Source organism: Convolutriloba macropyga, chromosome 7 (assembly GCF_964194025.1).
Source record: "Convolutriloba macropyga chromosome 7, txConMacr16.3, whole genome shotgun sequence".
NCBI classification, from domain to species: domain Eukaryota; kingdom Metazoa; phylum Xenacoelomorpha; order Acoela; family Convolutidae; genus Convolutriloba; species Convolutriloba macropyga.
The window spans coordinates 25,246,680-25,268,141 of record NC_134474.1 but is presented as its reverse complement, the minus strand read 5'-3'; the positions used below and the strand labels follow the sequence as shown (position 1 = coordinate 25,268,141).

Sequence of the window (21,462 nt, the reverse complement as noted above, 5' to 3'; positions counted from 1 at the left end):
CTTAAGGCGTAAAACCGCAATAAAGATTAATTTTGAATTCAACAGAAAGAAGGAGCACTCTTTGATTGCTGACACTAAGCTACAAGTTGACCATAGTAAGAGAAATGGAGGCAAAGTTCAATAAGCCATTTTTGATTTAAAAATCAAATATTTTAAAACTCAAAACGACCATAACCTTTCCAGCAATCAGCTACATAAAAATCTTTGAGCTAATCGAGAAGCCAATAGGACCTATCACTGGTGAGTTTTGATCTGAAATGTTCTGTTATTTAATTAATAAAAAAAAAGATCGAATTTTTTATAAAAAACCGACTGATGACAATCCGAATTATTTTTGGTATGTAACGTTTCAAGATTGGAACAGAACTAGTCCTGCGAATGCTGATCGTCCATTAGGAATATTCAATTTTTGGAATGTCATTGATATAGATATTTTGTTAGTTCAAAATTCAAAAATAAATGCTGCGTTTTTGATAATCAACGAATAAAGTTAGCAAAAAACGGCAAAGTTTTATTTACAGAGCACTCTCAACGATAGGTGAAGTGGAATTAACCGCCTTCCCTTTTCAGTCTACATAGATTGTGTTGGTGGTGTTTTGGTGTGCACTTCCTGCAAATTTAATCAGAGTGGACTAAAGAAACTTATTTCGTGCACTTTTTGATGAAAAAGTCTGAATTTTATGAAATTTTTAGCCGGAATTTGTGACAAAAAACTCAATGAAAACAGCCGACAATTTAATTTTTCTTGAAACGTAATATAAACAACATTTTCATGAAAATTTTTTTAAATTTTATCAAAATTGGCGAAACTTTAGTCAAAAATTCTGAAAAAAAGTGAATGAAATCAACGGAATTCACTCTATTTTCTCGAAAGTTTAAACCTCGATATCTCCCTGTCAAAAACGAAAATTAAAAAAATCTTTTTAATTCCATATTCTACGCTGGACAAGCTTTCTAATGATACCAGTCTCAACTCTCTACGATGAATATATCGATCGGCCAAAATTGATTGAACAAAAAAAAACCCAGTTGAGTATATAATTCCTCCCCCCCCCCCTCAAGAGGGGTCGGAACAAAAAGGCAAAATATACCAGACAAATTATCTGAAAAATGTTTCGATAAATTTCCTGAACTCCTTTTATTAGTGTTTGCTTGTTGAAAGGATTTTGGGCCATTTTCAGTTGCTTCAAGGATAGCCGCAAAGAAATCCAAAGGCCATACAAAACAATGTGTCAACAAACCATTGCGTGTTGTGTGGTTCATCTTCAAAAGATCATAAATTGATAGGTTGAATAATTTTATGATTAAAAAAGAATCCCAATAAATTTGCCGTCACAACAAAAAAATTCTTGATTGTTCCAAACGAAGCTCTGCTGTAGAAACCTGCTTTTTGTCCAGTTTCAAGTTCAAGGCAAGATGCAGCCTGCTTCAGTCGGGAGGCGGGGGGAGCCTAAATGGGACTAAGAAGTTCAATAGTGGGTTTCAAATAGCCACATTAGAGGTTAACACATACCACTATTAAGATTTAAAGTAAAAAATGGCACCATTTTTGGCGCACTTTTCATTTGACTTATGGTATTATATTGCCGCCAATTGAATTCAGCTGCTTGAAATTGTGATTGAGAGAGGATTTTAGATAACGCAAACCCCAAAAAGTCAAGGGTGTAAAATCACTCGAAAAGTTAAAACGGTTAAGCGAAAATTTAGCATAAAAAAAGACAAACACGTTTACAATAATTGCTTCTCTACGAGAGCATTTAACAACCTGATCTTCTGTTATTCCGCTTAATTTTCAAAAGTTTGGCTAATTTCGGTCAAAATTTTTCTGGCTTCCTTGGCAGAGCTCTTTACCATAGTGAATCTATTTTTTATTACTGAGACGTCTACGTAGCATTGTGAGCGCAGCAAAACTCTTGCAAAAAACTTTTGATTCTAAATGACATGTAAACACTATTGTAAAAATTCTGTTTTTAAATGACTCATCTAAAAAATCAGGTGAAACTTATTGTTTCTAAATTACTTGTGTTGACATCATTGTAAAATGTTTGCTTCTAAATTTCTCATTTTTCCGACAATTGAACCAAAAAACAGCTGCTCGTGTTGTGGCGTCACGTACATTGCGTCGAACACATCATCTCAAGTGAAATTCCCTCAACTTTTTTCACTATTGCGAGGCATCCGACTTAGTAGCGCTCTTTATGGATGTAATGGTTCAACACTCCTGGTTAAATCATAATTTTCATTTAAAAAAAATCGAACGTAACCAACTAACGTCGGGCAAATGGCTCGTGAGGTAAGTCTTGTTTGAGCATAAGTTTTACACTATTAAGCAAAGAACTCCAAATCTAAACAAAGTTACACTTTAACATCTTGTCGGGGAATTAAATGGTCGAAACAAAGCAAAAGACGGGGAAATAGAAAAGATAACCTCTAAAAACTCCGATCAACCACAAGTACAGTCCAATTTAGGAAAAATGTCAAAAAATAGCAAATTACGCAATTAGTTAATAATTTTTGAATCTTATAGAAATGGCTTCTAAAAGTAATGAACTGAAAAATGAAAATTTTTCAAAACACAGAAATAAATTTTTTGACGTGCAAACAAGAAAAAAAATGTTTTTTGAAAAATTAGTTAAGTGCACAATTGTCTACCAAAAATTGTCGAAAGGGGGCATTTTTGCTTGAATATGGCTTTTGCAACAAATTCATTACGCTATGTTTTCGGAATAAAACTAATGCCAGCGTAACCCCTATGCAAAAGAGGAAAAATAGAAAGAGGAAAAAAATCAGATTTTGAGCAAAAGTTACCAAAAAATTGCAAAAAATCTTTGGTACTAATGTCGTCAAACGCAATCTTTTCGCAATTCAAAAACATTTGTAACATTAAAAAGTTGAAAAACTATTCCATTGCCCTTAAAAATCTGTCAGTAACTTATTATCAAACCCCTTAGGATGTTTCCTGTCACCGGGGTCTTGAAAGACCTGAATAAGGAATAAAATGTCAAAAAATTTGAAAAAAATGCACGTTTTGTCAAAAAATTGCAAAAATTCGTGATATTAAAATGTTGAAACCATTCCATTACAACTAGAAAGAATGCAGTAACCCATTATCGAACCCTAGAGGAGGTTCTTTAACACCTAGGGCTGATAAAAATCAAAAAATGTCAAAAATTATCAAAAAGCTTGAAAAAAAATGCAAAATAGTAAAAATTTGCGTTTTTAGCAAGCTGTTGTTCGTCAGTAGCCAGCCACGGGAGGGGGGGGGGGGTTGGGGGTCACTGGGGTTTGGTTTGAGGGCATCACTGGGGTGTGGGGGGGGGCATAAGCGCGGTGTGGAGGGGGGGGGGTGGTTGGGGGCAATAGGAGGGGGCTGGGGGGTCAACAGTGAGGGTGTCTTCAACCTCTAAGTATCGCCCTTCACACCATAAGTACAAGTATAGGTCTCCAAAACAGTTTGAGCTGAAACAGAGTTCAAAGGCTCTAAGAGCACTTAAAGCCCGCTGGGCGCTACCTGTTTATCCCGTTTTTGAGGACGAAAAGTCAAAAGCGTCAGACGAAAAATCGGTCAAGCGAAAAATCGAATAAAAAAGACCGACAGGACTAATATAATTGCTACAAACTTCGTTTGAGAGCAATTAAGCGTTTCGCAATTCAAACGCCAAATCTTCAATGTCTGCGCTCAAGTTGACACTATCTACGAAAATGAGACAGAAAATTATAACATCTAATGGAAATCTTTGTTGACTTATGAGAGACAAGCACATGTAGCAAAAATAACTGAATAAAGTCGGACACATTTTTCTCAAACGACCGGCAAGCGGTTGGCTTTGGTACTACTCGGCTGGGGCTCAGAGATGTTGACATTCGCGGGGGAGTGGGGTGATTGGAGTAGGGGATGGTTCAAGAGATTGGGGGGACGGGGGAAGGCGAAGCCGAGGGTTGGGAAAGCTGGACGAGAGGGGGGGGGGGGTTGCAAACCGTCAGGTGGAGTACGGTCAACGGGTTTTTTTTGGGGGTAAGTGGAGGGGGCGATTGAGTGGAGAGGGAGTGACAGGGGTGTCAAAAATGTGAAGATTAAGAACAACCCTTCAGACCATGAAATTGTCTCCTCGAAACAGGTTTGGCGAATCACTTTCTTAAGGTCTGGTTTAGCGTAAGGCTCTATGAAAACTTAATGCCCTCCGACCGTTCTCTGTTTATCCCGTTTTCGAGGACGAAAAGTCAAATGGGTCAGACGAAAAATCGGTCAAGCAAAAAATCCCTTGAAAAAAGACCACGAGACTAATATAGGCGCCGAAAACTTCGTTTGAGAGCAGTTAAAAAATTAAACTGTCAGAATTTTTGGATTTTGTTTAAAAATACCTAGGATTCGCTAAAGGCTCTGGGTGGTTGCTTATGCCTTCAAAACAAACACCATAACGCTGAAATGTAAGCTAAAGCCCAACTGCCAACTCGTAAGTTATTTAACTGATGGCTTGATCTCCATAGACAAACCTGGCAAGCAAATTTTCAGAAAAATTTCTCTTAGTTGTTACTGTTATGATCAATACAATCAAAATTTTCAGATTCCATAAAATCTTAGCCTTGCAATTGTTTTTCGACTACTAATAAATTCTAAATGGTTACTTGGAAAACGCGTCCGTTAGACTTGTTTATGTCTTTCAACAATAGATGGTGCAGTCTTTTCTCAGTAAACCAATAAGTTTTGATAGTAGTGTTTTAGATGAGAGCTCGTACAACAAATTGACACGCGCATACAAACGCTGTTAAACTGCTGCAAGAATGTCAATTGAAAGCATTTTAACTTCTAAAACACAAAGAACTGTAAATAGTTAAGGAAAATTGTTTTGTCAGTCCTGAAATGCAATGAGCGTTTAAAACTCGGAGTCAGTATCTATATTAAGTCATAGAAAATTTTATCATTTGAGAAAAAAAATTATTTTATTAACTTCTGTACTATACGCTTGAAAACGTGTTGATTTTTTACAATAATAGAGCCAGTTCTGATTTATGGGCGATCAGATCTCACTGGAATCACTTCCATGACAAATATTTGTTTCACAGAAAGAGTTTGGTGTTGGAAACATCAAATGTTTTAAAGTTTTGTAAGCCACAATATCGCAAATTTTCATAGAGCACATTCGAGTATCCGAACAAATTCCTGTACATTGAAATTAACATTACAGATGTTTGATACCATGGTATTTTGTTAGTTTTTTTTCCAGAATTGGCTTATTGGTATGCAGTACTGTTGAGAGCTGATGATTTATGTACTTACGTACTTTTTCTGTCAAACGCAATTTGCATCATTTTCATCCTGGATTTGTTCAGCCTGTCTTTGATTTTGGTGAATTGGTGTTCAACGTAGTTCAGATCTGAACATCAACATCCAACATTTTAATGAGAGTCGTATAATATCTTACCAAGTTAAACTTCATCCAAAATTTGTGAAGTTAAATATACATGAAAACACACACCCAAACACACACACGCACACACAAGTAGTATACAAAGTTGGTAAGGAAAGTCCGCGAGTAGACCAAGTTGGTAAGGAAAGTCCTTTTTCAGACCATATCTCAATCTCCCATAAGCGAAAAAAGTTTGAGCATGCCTTAGCCCACAGATTTTGTCTTGGTAGAGGAAAACCGAAATTTGACCACGACTAGAAATTAATAAAAATAGTCTCTTTAAATTGAAATTTTAATCGTTTGATCAAAACGGCAGATTACGTCAGTCAAAAATTAAAATGAATTTCCCGTTTAAAATTTTTTTTTCTAGTGATACAATCACTTCTGGAATGTCTAAAAAACTTTTAACGAATCGTTCTTCATTCTGAAAAAATACTTTGAGTAGTGAGGTGTTCAAGTATAAAATAGAAATGCATTTGGAAAAACCTGTTTCGGGGTCGAGTGATTTAATTCAAATACAGGAATTTTATACGGAGATCAGAGATAAATTTCCGGATAAATCAAACAGGTTAATCTATTTTGTTGCAGCCTGTGATTACGTCAGTGGCCTAGAGAACTTTGATTACGAAATTGCATTAAAACTGAGACCATATGGTGGAGTTATAGGAATAGATAATTCGTATAGTTGGGTCTCGGTTATTCCTATATGATTCCCTGTAAGATAAACCGTTGTTTCAATGGCCATGTGACCGGAATTTTATTCTGCTTATATTTAATATTGTTCAAGTGGCGTTTATTTCAGTCGATACAATACTAACGGAGAATTCAGTTGTGCTAGATTTAGAAGGATTTCATTACAAAAAGAGTCCATTTTTATCAAAGAACTTGCAGTTTATTCAGAAGAATACAACGATTGTGTCTTGTTCAAACCGCCCAGACAATTTGAAGTTTAATCAACTGATGAAAAACGGGCTTTTACATGGTTGAACAGAAATCTTCACGGAATTGATTGGAGCGCCGGAACTTATCCTTACATTTATATTACACAAATTTGTCAGAGCATTTGTTTGAGAAATCCCAAAGCAAAATTTTACGCGAAGGGTTCTGAGAAAACAAAATTGTCAACTGAACTGCTGGAAAGGCCTGTTATATAAGTAGTAATAGGGTGAGCAAGGCTCACCCGGGGGGGGGGGGGGTGTAGACCCCATGTATTAAGAAGATAGGGTATAGGAGTTATTTTTGAGAGAGGGTCTACACTAATGTATTAAGATAGGGTATAGGCGGCGTACATGTATTAAGATAGGTTATAGCGGCGCCACGTATTAAGATTAGTTATAGCGGGCGCCACGTATTAAGATTAGTTATAGCGGGCGCCACGTATTAAGATTAGTTATAGCGGCCGCCACGTATTAAGGTTAGTTATAGCGGGCGCCACGTATTAAGATTAGTTATAGCGGCCGCCACGTATTAAGATTAGTTATAGCGGCCGCCACGTATTAAGATTAGTTATAGCGGCCGCCACGTATTAAGATTAGTTATAGCGGCCGCCACGTATTAAGATTAGTTATAGCGGCCGCCACGTATTAAGATTAGTTATAACGGCCGCCACGTATTAAGATTAGGAATATCCTCCGCAATGTATTAAGATTGGGGATAAATCTAGGGGTGTTCCAGGGGCTGAGTAGTAAGGCAGGAGCAGACCAGGGTGATTTTCCGGAGCCACTTGTCACGTGATTTTAGAGGTCATGTAGGGATTAGCAGGGAATTATACATGCAGCGCACAGGGAATTGTACAGTCAGCGGGTACATACAGGCGGGGAATTGTACATGCAGCGCGCATTAACGGATAATTTCCCTCGCAGTAAATTTCAACATTTTTTGGTTTAACCACAGCAATGTATTAAGATTATGTATAGCCGCCGCAATGTATTAAGATTAGGTATAGCCGCCGCAATGTATTAAGATTAGGTATAGCCGCCGCAATGTATTAAGATTAGGTATAGCCGCCGCAATGTATTAAGATTAGGTATAGCCGCCGCAATGTATTAAGATTAGTTATAACCGCCGCAATGTATTAAGATTAGGTATAGCCGCCGCAATGTATTAAAATTAGGTAGAGCCGCTGCAATGTATTAAGATTAGGTATAGCCGTCGCAATGTATTAAGATTAGGTATAGCCCCCGCAATGTATTAGGATTAGGTATAGCCGCCGCAATGTATAAAGATTAGGTATAGCCGCCGCAATGTATTAAGATCAGGTATAGCCGCTGCAATGTATTAAGATTAGGTATAGCCGCCGCAATTTATTAAGATTAGGTATAGCCGCCGCAATGTATTAAGATTAGGTATAGCCGCCGCAATGTTTTAAGGTCAGTTATATCCACTAAAATTGAGAAAATTGAAAATTTTTAAAAGAATGAATTATGATGGTACAAAACGACAGACAAAGTATTAATCAAGTACATTATAAGTAATTTTGAACACAACAGAGAGCGTTCACAATACGAAAATTGATTAAACAAGTTCAGGGGTACAGTATGAATTCCATCAGATAACACTTTTCGTTTAGGATAAAAATATGAGAGTCCTTTTTTTATTTGTTCATAGGTAGCGACGCAGTGGTTGATTGTCCGAAATCCTCTATTTGTAGATGTTAAATTGATGATTTCTTCCATCACTCGCCGATATTTTTCCAATGGTCCATCTCCGGTCTCTTCGAATGTTCGTTTGTTCAGTCCATTGCTGCTGAATTCGTACTTATCCGATTTGGCATCGTAGCAACAATATGTTTTGCTACAGCTAGCAACAGACAAATCATTTCAGTACATCTAAATTCTTCCTTGAACAGACCTGGTTCACGCTTATCGTGCTTTTTATGTTTGTCACAACAAAACAAGTTCTAGGGAAGAAATTTTGTACAGCATCAGCTTTGAAAGAATCATTACAATCGTGTTCCCTCAGAGTTTCCCAATCTGCTTTTTTAGATGGACGAATGCAATCGTACAAATTATCGTGCGCTAGAGCTAAGTATAAGGAGTCAGTGTCCATTTCTGACTCTTCGAACGTGTCGACATCGCAAAATTTTTTAAAAAATTTGTAATAAAGCTCCAACATACGTAATTTTGCGTACTGAAGTATAAAAAAGCCGACTATTATCGGTTCACGGTGCTCAATTTTTGATTTTACAAGTTCAACTTCGTATAGTTCTTTTGACACACTGTTAAGTCTCTTAAACAATTTCCCGTTGATAGCTTTGTGTGTCTTTTCAACGTTCAAGTATTTTGTCTCTGTATGTCTGCTTCTGTCCATTATTTGGTAACCATAGGAACTATTCCCTAACAATTTCATTGTTTCTGCTTGATTCAGGATTTTCATCTCCAACTCTTCTAGCATCAACAACCGATTGGAAAAAATTGTTGAAGCATTTTTTGGGTGTGTACTGAACGAAGCGATAAATTTTGGTGCATTTTAGCCCAAGACTAATGTAAAAGTTGAGTAAAGGTGTTATGTCTGTTCCATTCTCCAACTTGAAGCTTGAAATTAACATGCGTTGCGGTTGCTTGAGTAAATCGTTATCATAATCCCTCATATAATCACCAATATCTGCTCGACTAACATTAAAGTTTTTAAAGATTGGTGGAAAGTTCGAGAACTTGTATTTCAACCCATCTGGAACTTCGAGATCACACTGAACGTAACCAAATAGTTTATCTTCTCTTTTCTTTGTAAGTAGAGATTCTTGAGTCAGAGGTAGCTTGAATGGGAAATTAATTCTCACGTGAATTTTTACAGATTCATCACCTTTGACAGTTTCCCACCAGTTACATTCCCATATCTCAACAACTTTATATCCTTTGTTTCGCAAATAGTCTCGTCTTAGTTCATCGTATTCCCGTTTCTTTAATCCTTTCTGAGTCTCTTCCTCTGACATGCTTGCTCTTGCTTCCTGACATGCACAAAAGTGAAAGTAACAACCCATTGCTTCAAAAATAGTTTTACAGTGAGCACAAAATCCGTCTACATTAAAACAATCAATCTTTTTCTGAGTTCCAGTTGTGTAGTAGCTTTCAATAATGCAGTTAGGACGCTGAGATTGTAGGTACGACATAACCATGTTCTCAAATTACCTAGATTTATTTTGTCTAGCTTTAAACTTCTGAGAGTCTGAATCAAACTCCCATCTAGTGTAAAGCCCAGTGGGCATTTCTTGACACATTGAGAAGGGGTAAAGTTGACTGGCGTCTATACCCACAATTGATTTGCAAATGTTCTCTGTCTTTCGAATATAGGTTTGATCCACAATCGCTTTTTTAGTAAACACAATAGAGGGACCACCGGTCATATCTTCGCGTATTTTATCATGTAAATCTTTGTCTGCTTCAACGAAAGGACAGAATTTGCTATTAGTTGATTTGTGTAGACAAATATTTGATAAATTAGGTAGTGTGCAACCCAGTTTTAACATATCAATCCCTTTGTTATGATAGAATTCCATCATTTTCTGCATCGCTTCCATTGTCGGGACAACATCTTTGTTATTATACCACCTGACAAAGTCTTGAAAAGTTGTCATTTGTTCGTGCTCCCACACACTTTCCAGGTAATTGTAGTTGTCGAATCCCGAGGGGGGCACTATCTTCAACCTAAGTTTTTTCAGAGCCTCCTGTTGGGAAAGTCCACTATTCAACAATTTTGTGAAATCCGTAAATTCTTTTTCCAAGGGATTGTGATCTCTCAACTTACTAAAGAAACATTCGTAAGAGGGAAGGAAAGTTACATCCAATTTGTTTGGTGAGTCGAACCATTCATAAGGGAAAAATCCTTTGGTCTCATTTGTCTTGTAAGCTTTGAGGAACGAATCTAGTGATGTTGCTCCACCAAGAAAGTTTAGAATATCGAGAAACTGAACATCACCAAATTTAGAGGATACAAAATGATTAGCTTTTTTAATAACCGTTGGTTGTATATCGCGCTCGTGAATGAGGTAGGGTAATAAATAAGACTTGATAAGATTCAGATCATATTTCCCGCTGTTGAATCCAAATACAGGTAAAATGCTGACATAACGTTCAAAATGTTGTTGTAGTTCGAGAAGTTGATTTTTCAGAATTTGGAGGAATTGAGTCGACATATCAATTTCTTCTTCTTCGATATATTGAAATTCAAACATTGGAGTACTCTCATCTTTCCTTCCATTTAGCTTCTCGAGAGTAGAACTTACTCTGTTTTTAATTGCATTTTCAATTGAGGAAAATTTTTGCAACATTTCTGCTTTACTTCTGCTAGCTAGTTCTTCTAATGCTTCAACAAAAGATACAATCAGTGTCTTGGGTTCTCTGTTGCAAAGGAAAATAGGTTCTTGTAATAAATTAGAGGAAATTGACACAGATATTGGTTCATGTTTTCTTATCCAAGTAGTTGTATTGACATCTTTTAGTTCATTAGATGGAACGCAGATTGAGTCGAAGCCAAGTTTTTGAATAATTTTTGTTCTTCCTCATATCCAATTCCAAAACTGTCAAGTTTATCGAACAAAGTTTCTCTCAAAGTGTAAACACTCTTCGGATAAATGTGCTGTATCCTATCTTCACAAGATTTCACGTGACGGTGGAAATTACCAGCACGCTTAATAAAGGTATCACAGTTAGGACAGCGGAATCGTTTGAAGAACGTGATGATATCATCAACATAGCAAATGTGGTTGTTGTAGCGCAGTAGATTAATGTTGTTCTCGTACATCTCAATACTTCTTCTGGCAAGTTCACCTACAAAATCCCCGTCCTCAATGTCATTGTCATAAATGAAAATGTTGTGTTTTATAGCGTTTTCAACAAACACAAGGTGATCCATTGACACTCCTCTAAAGTTAATTGCGTCATGGCCAGACTCGTGGAGAAAGTCACTGAACAACTTAGCTGCGTTTGTTTCCAGCTCAGCTGATCCATACAAGTGAACAGCCACAGCTCTAAACAAGCAAAGGTAGTCCTTGTAGGTTTCTCCGTATCCTTTCGTAACAAGACAATTTACATCGCTTCTCCTCAACAACTGTTCAGGTATAACAGCATCTAAACATCCCATTAGGATATTGTTGAGAAGAGCACAGAAAACTGTTACATTCGTAGTTAGTGCATACCGCCATTTTGTGTTTGCCCTTTCTTGAGCACAAGTGTCAATCAAGTCCAATTTCTCTACTCTATCCTGAAGTGAGACTAAGTCTCCCTTAGAACAAAGTAAATGAGACTTCTCAAAGAAGGTGTTGTTCTCATGAGCACAAAAGTATCGGTATTCGTCTGTGTCAACATTTCGTAAAAAAAAACCAAGGGATAAATTTATTTTTGCAGCACAGTTAAGCTTTTCAAACGCTTCCTTCAGTTTTTCATTAATTTCGCTGGGATCAAGTCTCGACAATTTAAAATTGAATACTCTATGTGTCCCATTCTCCATCTCAGTATTGTCAAAGAAGTGTTGACAGGCACTAAGTTCCTGCTGTAACTGTTCGTTGTTCCTATCCAATTCTTCCGATTCTTGTACTTCTTCCAAGCTTTCGCTGGATTTGGTTCCAACTTTGGTCGATGTTCCGTGTTTCCGTCTCTTATATTGTTGAAGAGAATAAAAACTTGGAAATTCCTCCAAGCATACAGTGCCCACTGTACTAAGCTTCTTTTCATGAGGAGCGTGATGCTTAGCAAGGTGGTAGTTCAAGTCCTCTTTCCTCTTTGTGTAGAAATGTGGACACTTGGGACATTTTAAAGTCCCACTATCACACGACTTTTTGTGTCGAGCCATTTGCTGCTTGACAACCATTTTCTCGCACTTTGCGCATTTGACAGGTAGATTTCTATCAAGAGAAGGCATTGTATTGTTGTGATCCAAAATAAATTGAAAAAATTTTAAGTAAATTGCCGAGCAACTGTATCTGATAACAAAGTGAGAATGAATACAATTTTTAGTTTTTTAGTTAGAATAACTTTTATGACTATTTATTTCCATATAAGGAAATGACGTAATTTCCATTTTTAGTAACATTACGCAATACGAAAGCTCAAGAACTTCCTACAAAGCAGTCACAGTGTTACATTCTACATTGTATTTAAATCCAGAAAACATCCAAAATGTGTAACCTTATTCCTTGGAGGAAATTCGGAAATCTTAAGTTATATTTATTTGTCATATTGCTGATTTGTGTTACTTTTTTACAAAACAATACTATTCATCCCAAAACAGATTTCTTAACAAAACCTATCTGTCAGATGTTTGCTCACTTAGAGAATACAAATATTATTGTAAACAAACTAATTTTGTAATTTCATTGATAAAACACTAAATGTGTTTTTACAATAATATTAAAACATTAGAGAAGAAAACTCCTACTTTAATTGAAGATAACTTATATACAATTGACGTTATCGTGATTATATTACAAACTACAAACCAATCAAATTTTAGTTTTAAGAAACTTGTTGTAAAAGTTAATGATATCGTTTTGCTTATCTCATTCTCTCTCTTAACATTTTTTTATTTTAATAGATTAATACGTGAAATTTTACTCATTTGTGAAACATGTTGATCAAAAACCACTTACAAATTTTGGAGAAGATTTACAAGAGAAAAGAAGGTATACCTGATTCATACAAAATTGACAAAATTGATGTAGTTTCATACTTTTTTTACAATTTTTTGGACATTTTCACAAAATCCAACAGAATAAACCGATTTAGTAAAGGACTTGAATATGCAACGTTCTCTATTAAAAAAATTGAATATGAGGAGTTTATTGCGAAACAGTCTTTCGATTTTTCCTCAGAATTGCAGGTAAGCAAATACGAATTGTTGTTCATTTTGAACTCCGTCCCCGATATATTGGAATAGTACAGAAATATTTCACAAACAAACTTTGTTCCTCTCCCAGAACCAATAACAATAAAATCTTCACTCCAGAGTGCTTTGTACTTCCATTATTACAACGACTACAATGCAGTGGGAGTACTGATCAGGTTCGGAATTCGTTTACTTAACGCATATATACAGAAATTTGATTCCAAAAATGGAACATTTTCCGAGATTGATCTGAAATTTGACGAATTGGAAAAAATTGATCAAAGCTTGACTTTTTTGATAAATTATGTCACTTCATTTCAACTTAAATAGACCATTATAGGTAAAAGCATAGTCGGAAACCTGTATGTATCCTTCACTTCCTACCTTGTTAGAAAATTTCACCCAAATTTGGATTTGAATTATTTCGTCCAGAAATTTGGAGCTAAACGTCACTTTTTCTCATAAAATCTTCCATCTTTGGTTACTGTTGTCTGATTGGACAGAGCACACTATATATAGAGGTTGTTGGTTTTGACATTATCATTTGATCCAACTTCTCTGAAAACATCATCACTACTTTCTCACATTATACTAACTACTCCTCAACTTTTTATCCTGCTATCGAGCTCCAACATTCACTTTCTTCCTGTTTAAAAATACTTACTTTAGTTCTAACTTTTGTTTAAATCTAATTTATATATCCTGTTCCCTTCCTAAAAAGGAAATTTGCTGCTTTATAACTTTCTCTCCACTGATTGCTTTTATCACGTTCTCGACAAGAATCTTTTTATCCATTCTCATCACTTTCTAACAAAAACCTCTTCTATCATTTATTCCAAAATGGAGTTCACCGTTCAAAATATTAACCTTCTGTACTCATTTTCTTTTACTGAGGATATTGCTCGGATAGGAGTTCGAGATTTATCAAACGGACTGTATGAGTCCCTGATCACTTTACCCATTACTGTGTGGCATATTATTGAGCACCAGCGACACCAGTTTGATACATATCATCAGGGACAGGTCCCAATCACAGAGAATCACCTCGGAACTCACGCGATGGGACACGAAGTTGCTGTTGTCAGTGGACACCACTATCCTCACGTTAATGGATCTGATTTTCCTGCCAACTACGTAGCTGGAAATATTCAGTACACATTTCCTTGGGAGGAAGGGCGAATTCCAAACAGTTGGTTCACTACACCGGATGTAGTTGAAGTATCAGGCCCGGAGGTGGAAAATAATCTTCTCCAAATAGCTTCAAGAGCTCATATTAGAGAACATAGCGAGTTGAGTATCGATACTAGTACCACTACGTCATTTAACGATCTGGAAAACTTTGATCCAGCGCAGTACTATGGATCTACTGACATGTCAACTACACCCGAGATGACAACCCTTTCGATTGAGGAAGGAACAGCTCACAACCCTATCTTTTTGAGTGATGTACCTAATACCCCAGTCACTGTTCAACCAACTCAACTACCTGGTAGAATTGAGCGACAAAGAGGTTTCGGTAATGAAATTCAGAACTAACCAGAATATGTTATTGAAACTCTTTTTGAATGATTTCTATGTTCAATTTTGTAAACTATTTTGTATTTGTTCTCAAAAATAATAAAGTTTCTGAATACTTTTTGGGTGTTTCGTATTAAATTTACATTTTCAATTTTATAATTTTTTTACTACTTCTTTCAAGTTTTCCAGAATAAAAGTTTAACACGAAAGGTTACTTGATAATTTAGGTACTTGGTTATTATTGAAAATTTGTTTTTCCACAATTAAGAAAAATGCCGAATTTATTTTCGATATTTAACAAAAAATGTCGAAAAAAAATTCGATTTTTAAGAAAAAATTACTGTTACAAATCCGATTTTTAAGCTGCAAGAACAGATTCAAAACTTGTCATTTTTAAAAATGATTAAAACTTATGTTTTTTGCTTAAAATCATACCGTAAAACTAAGAAAAATGAGAAAAAAAAATTGCACATTTTGCACGCACAGTTTGGTAACATTTTTGAATTTTAACGAAAAATCTGAGGTTCTATTTTTGACTTTTAACAAAAAATGTTGTGTGAAAATTCGACATTTAACAAACAAATCGACTTCAAATTTTGACTTTTAGAATCAACACTAATAATAAAACATTTTAGTACAAACACTTTGTTACTTTCTAACTTCAAAGTACAACATGGGGTTATCAATTATTCCATGACCATCTAGTAAACAATCAACAATTTTTATTTATTCACTCTCATACTTTGAGTTCTTAAGTGACTGAATTCGATCGAAAAAGGATGATCTCAATGTTTGTGTGCTTGCATTTCTTTGCTCAGCTCTCAGTAGATGTCTCTTGAACTTTTTTCTACTCAATCTCTTCTTAGACACGCTGGGTAGTTTTCAACAAATTTGTTTTTTCCGAATTATGTTGTACCGCTCTCTTCAATTGGGTGAAAACAAGTCCTGCTTCTTCCTTTGTGTGACCAAAAAACTGATGTTTATATGAGGTGTATAAGCAGTCCACTGTCTGATATTGAAAAGATAAATCATCCAATTTTTGGAGTAATTCTTTAATGGAAGATGAAATGAAAATTATGTGATAAGAACAACTTTTCAGAGGACAAAAAGTGTAATTGTGAGACTCAACAGAGTATTCACTAGTAAGCAAGTAAGGTTTATAATCCTTAACTGATACGCTAATGAACAAGGCTTTCTCACAAAAATTTTTATAAAATTCAGGTAAAACTTGACACATAACTGCTGCCATTCTGTCACCAAAGTGATTTGGAGTGATTCCTTTAAACTACCGTATAAGGAAATAACGCAATTCAGTTCAAACGCAGCGAAAATTTCATTTGAAAAATGACACAGTTCAAGAGACAGCAACTCAGAAAAATCCGTTGTTTAACTTTTTCTAAATATTTCAAACACTATTACTCGCTAATGCAACACAGACGTGCTAAACATCAAAATAAATATGCTGCTCTAATTCAAATGTTTGCTCAACTTAAAATTTCTGACTAAGTTTCCCTATAAGGAATTTTTGCGAAATGACGCAATTGAAGTTTCCGTATTTGGAAATGAAAGAAGGATAATGACATCATTACCAAATAAAGGTGACCGGAAACAATAGAGGAAGTAAAATTACAAGTCAAATCATTCAATTAATTTCTCTCTGTCACATTAAGTTGATAAAATGTCTCTCTCTAAAGTCTCTCCGTTTTACTCGAGGGCTCCGTCTATGTTTACCGATTCTCAACCTAAAACTGGAACTGATTCGGTTCCATTTTATAAAGACTTTGGTTCTAACCCAAAAAGATTTGGGAGATTTACTGTGTCCCAGATTTTTAAAAACGGACAGAATTATTCCGAACCAACTTTCCAAGTCTTCAAAAAAGCTAATTCTGGAACATTTGAGAAGTACCAACAACTTCGAATTGGAGATTACGAATTCAAGAAATTCTGTTTCCTCAAGAACAATATCCTGAATGGGGAATTGAAACTGAGTGAGCACCCGACTCAGTTTGATAAGAACCCATGTATGGAGGATGTGCTGCAACAATGTCACAAAGTCAGAGAGGTCAGCATAGGACGAAATCGAAGAATATATGTGACTTTCATTCAATACGTTCAGGAGAATCCAGCCTCCATTTATGTGCAGATTCGGCTCTTTTGTCGCAAAGAAAACAATGAGTTCAAGCAGGCGACTTATGTCAGCTACACTTTGGACGAGTTCAAGGAACTGATTCAAAATTTGAATGACTTTTCTAACATTGAACAATGTACATTTCAATAATAATTGTTGTGTGATTTTGTAATATGTCTTTGTCTTCTCTACAATAAATTTTTCATTTTAAAAATCTTTGATCTGAGAATGAGTTGGGATATTGGTTGCTCAAGAAACATTTTTTTGAGTCTCAGAGATAAGTCAAAGGTTTTTCACGTTAGACTTCATTACGAACTTAAAAGATATTCCTCTACTGTTCTTGAAGCTCAAAATTTTTCCAAATTAGAAAATTTGGACATGGAGTCCCAAATTTCAGAATTTAAGTGGGTTATTCACAACGGATTACGCAGAACAAGTCTTATATATCGTTCAGATAGACAAAAAGTTACGATTTCACAACATCGTTGGAACGGATAGCAGTGGAGTTTTCTGACAAATATTGAATTGAAAAAAGAAGAGTACGAGAACTTACTAGAGCATCTCCCTACACTTTTATCTTATATTGAAAACTTTAAAAAAACTTGCATTGACATGGATGAAGGAACGCAAAGTTGATGGATATTGTCGTTCTTGTCAACATATTCAATTGTTACGGAAGCATCCTTTCAATGTTTCCCGAAAATGAAAAACGCAAAAACTGTTTTTTAGCGGCCTGTAAAATTTGGGATGAGAATATAAATTTGGAGGAAATTAACCAAAAATTTCCTCATGGAGGACTTATTGGTTATGGAAATTCCTTTTTAGACTTCTTCTTTGCTAGATTGAAAATTTTTCGATTACATGCTATACTACACGATTCTGCTGGAGCAGTTAAAGCAACTACAAACAAAGGTCCAGGATACTGTTACATGTTACCAAATTTTCCAAGCTCATGTTTCTTGGAACATTTAACTGGGTTAATCTTTTGTGTCTTTATTAAATTTTATCATCCTCAAATTTTCAAAATGCTAGCCTGCTAATCATTTTTGTAATAATTCAACCTAGAAAAAAGAATGTCTCTCGTTGTGTTTGATTTTGAGTGCTTGGAAGGGAAAATTGTCAAGGAGTTGGGTGTTTTCAAGGATGGAATTGTATTGGGATACAGTTTCCTCCCACCCAAAGACTATAAACTTACTTTTCAAGCAAAGTGGAACGCATGGGATTAATTGGAACAATGGAAAACTGGAATACACTGAGTTGTCATCAATCATTCACCAACATTGTTCACCTACAACAGAATACATTGCAAAAGGGTTAGAGAAGTGTAACCTTCTCTCAAATTACTTGTGTAAAGATGTGGAGAATCTAGATGATCTTGGTTGTCCAAAAGTTTCCAAACTTCTCAATAACTCGGATACTGACTGGGATTGTAGTAATTATCCGTATCGACACAAAAAAACATTTCACTGTGCAGAGAAGAAAGCTTATGCTTACGGAACTTGGACCCTGGATTTTTTTGATGACGTATAATATTTGTAATTTCTATTTGTAATTTTTATTTGTATTTGTGATCGTTTTGTAATTTATTAATTTTATTTTACTACTTTTGAAATCAGAGAGAAGTTGCATTCCCAGTTCAAAAAATTGATTTTCCCTTAAAAATAAGGTATAAATGACCGAGCATACAGATAACGGTTTAAATTTAGGTAATTTTGTCTTTAATGATAATAACCAGGAACGACAATCGTGGAAATGTTTTGGACAGACTTGTAATAGATCTCTGGTGGTTTTTTTGTCCCAATTTTTTGTTATTTTGTTAATATTAGCGTGCTGTATAGTAAGAATAACTCTTGCCGAAACCTGTGAAGAAACAACAGTTTGGATTGCTATCTTTTCTAGTACAGTCAGTTATATTTTACCTTCTCCTAAACTATGAACAAAATAATTTCTACTAAGGAACGCATTTTTATTTCATTGGGGGGACCAAGCGGGTCTTGAAAATCTCATCTTATCCATGATTGGCTAATTATTGGAACTTTTCAACCCGATTTTGATGAAATTTACTATTTTTATCAACATTATCAATCACTTTACGGTCTAATGTCCAAAAACATTAAGAACATTCATTTTATTCAAGGAGTTGACTTTGAGTTCATTCAGAGTCTACCCAATAATGGAACAAAGTATTCGCTGATTTTTGATGATTATTGTGAGGAAATCTCAAGCTCGAAAGAATTTGTCAAAATCGCGACAGCTGGAAGACACAAAGGACTTAGTACAATATATATATATATATATAAAGCATCAGAAGAATCTTTTTCATCAGAGTAGGTTGGGAAGAGATATTGAGTTACAAAATACTCATACAGTTTTATTCAAGTCTCCTAGAGATGTTCTCCAGATTAAAGCTCTTAGTCAACAGCTCGGGTTAGGATCACATTTAAAAGATTGGTATACAAAAGCTACTTCAATCCCGTATGGTCACTTACTCATTGATCTGACTCCAAAAACAGTCGACTCTCTTAGATTTTGCACAAACAGTGGTTCTATTCCCACTATATTTTTTCTCCCTAAAACGAAACAAGAGATTACTTTTTTGAACGATGAACACACAACATCTCTCAACGCTGATAACGTTCCAAACGTATTCCCAGAACTTCAAGAAAACGTTCCTAAAAAATTGTCCAAAAGATTTCATTCAGTTTCCAAACGAATGCATAGTAAACCTTCTCGGGGGACAACTAAAAGAAATACAAAAACAAGACGCAATAAAGTACAGAGACGAAATTCATCAACTCGTGCTAAAAAGAACCGGAATAAATAAAAGAAGAGCAATTTTAAGTTCACGAAAAGGAATAGAGCTCATATCAATTTTGACACCATCTATCATTAATCGATTGTCTTGAAATTGAACAGTTTTGATTCCTCAACACCTTTACGCGCAAAAATTCAAATTAGAAGTTAAAAAGTTGGACACTTTTGAGCAGAAACCAGTTTCTGTCCCAACACATTTGAACCCTAATTACAAGGAAATCAGCAACAAAACCAGATATTTAAAGAACGAATCAATTGTAGATCAAATTTTGAATTCACCGCGAGTCAAGCTATCTCTCAACGACACAATTTTATTAGATGGAAGAGATACAGAAGTAGCTTTTGCAGATTTTATTTTTGCATTAAAAAGAAAGAACGTTGATTTTCCCGACATATATTACACAATACTTGATGCTACCGGAATAAATCCGCAAATAGTAATAAACAAAGATGCCAAAAGCAAAGACAGAGGGAGCTGGATTCCTTTCAAAATCTGAAAAAGCCAAGCTACAAAGGCTGTATAGAGATGGAAAAGCCGCATATGGATCAATTAAAAATCTACAAAAGGCAAGTGGGTTATCCAAAAAGAAAGTTGCCTACTTTCTACACAGTAAAGATTCCTACACAAAGTATCGTCATGCAACACGACATTTCAAAAGATTACCAGCATTTGCTAAGCGAATCAATGAGATATGGTGTCTCGATCTAGCTTTTATGGATAAATTATCGGATAGTAATAATGGAGTGAAGTATTTATTAGTATGTGTTGACGTCTTTTCTCGCTTTGTTCGTGTGCAACCAATGAAGTCAAAGTACTCTACCGATGCAGTTGCAGCTTTCAAAAAAATGTTGCGTAAAAAAAGTATGCCAGCGAAAGTATGGGTTGATCAGGGAACAGAGTTTAGCGGCGAGTTTCGAAAGTTTTGTACGGACAAGAAAATCAAAATTTACTCTACAAGAAGAAAAACAAAAGCTGCTGTAGCAAAACGAGCTATAAAATCTCTGAAAAACATTATTTATCGCTATATGGAAGAAAAAAGTGACAAATACATGAGAAAAATGGATTCCTTTCTCAAAACTATGAACACAAGAGTTAATCGCTCAACAGGTAAAGCTCCAAAAAATGTAACAAACAAAGACTTTTTTACAGAAACCCAATTAACCAATATAATCGACCACGTTTTAAAGCGGGTGAAAATGTTCGTATATCAATAAAGATATTCCATTCAGAAAAGGTTAAAAATCTCAGTTCACAAATGAAATATTCAAAATTGTTAAAGTTGCTACTTTTAAACAACCAACCTATAACCTTTGTGGAGAACAAGGTGATGAAATTCTAGGTAAATTTTATGAACAAGAGCTTTCAAAGTGTATCATTTAAAGATGAGTTCTTTCACTGTTGAGTTGGTTTCCAATGCGTCGTTTGATTGTTACCCAAACAATACACTAAGTTCATTCACGAATTTTCTACCTGAACAAATTAGTCCTGATGGAGAATGGGAGGTAGCGATAACAGAACTGTCGTATCCTTCCTTGTACCAAAACATAACAGAGGGTAAATTCTTCTATCTAGATGAAGCAACGCCAGATACAAAACCATCGGATTATTACACACTTGATCCAGTTCTATACCCCTCAATCTCTGATATTGTCAATGAAATGAACAAAAAAATTCAGGAACGTGAAAAATATGAAAAAACACCAATCAAGTTACACGTTAACAAAATTACTCAGCGAATATCTTTGAGTCTTCCGAATCAGAACTCTTTACTTGTC

The 21,462-nt window shown here is 35.4% G+C and overlaps 1 protein-coding gene across 3 annotated transcripts in view; it reads right to left on the bottom strand.

The window, feature by feature from the left end:
- The window catches only part of LOC142342175 (uncharacterized), a 63,638-nt gene that overhangs the window by 5,183 nt on the left and 36,993 nt on the right, over nt 1-21,462 (bottom strand). Inside the window, exon 4 of one of the 3 annotated variants that reach the window (XM_075393398.1) lies at nt 5,279-5,375. The exons of 1 other annotated variant lie outside the window; for it this stretch is intronic. In XM_075393398.1, coding sequence (XP_075249513.1) covers nt 5,279-5,375 — 97 coding nt within the window. The remainder of the gene's footprint in view (nt 1-5,278; nt 5,376-21,462) is intronic. One more of the 3 variants, XM_075393397.1, reaches the window with a different exon arrangement.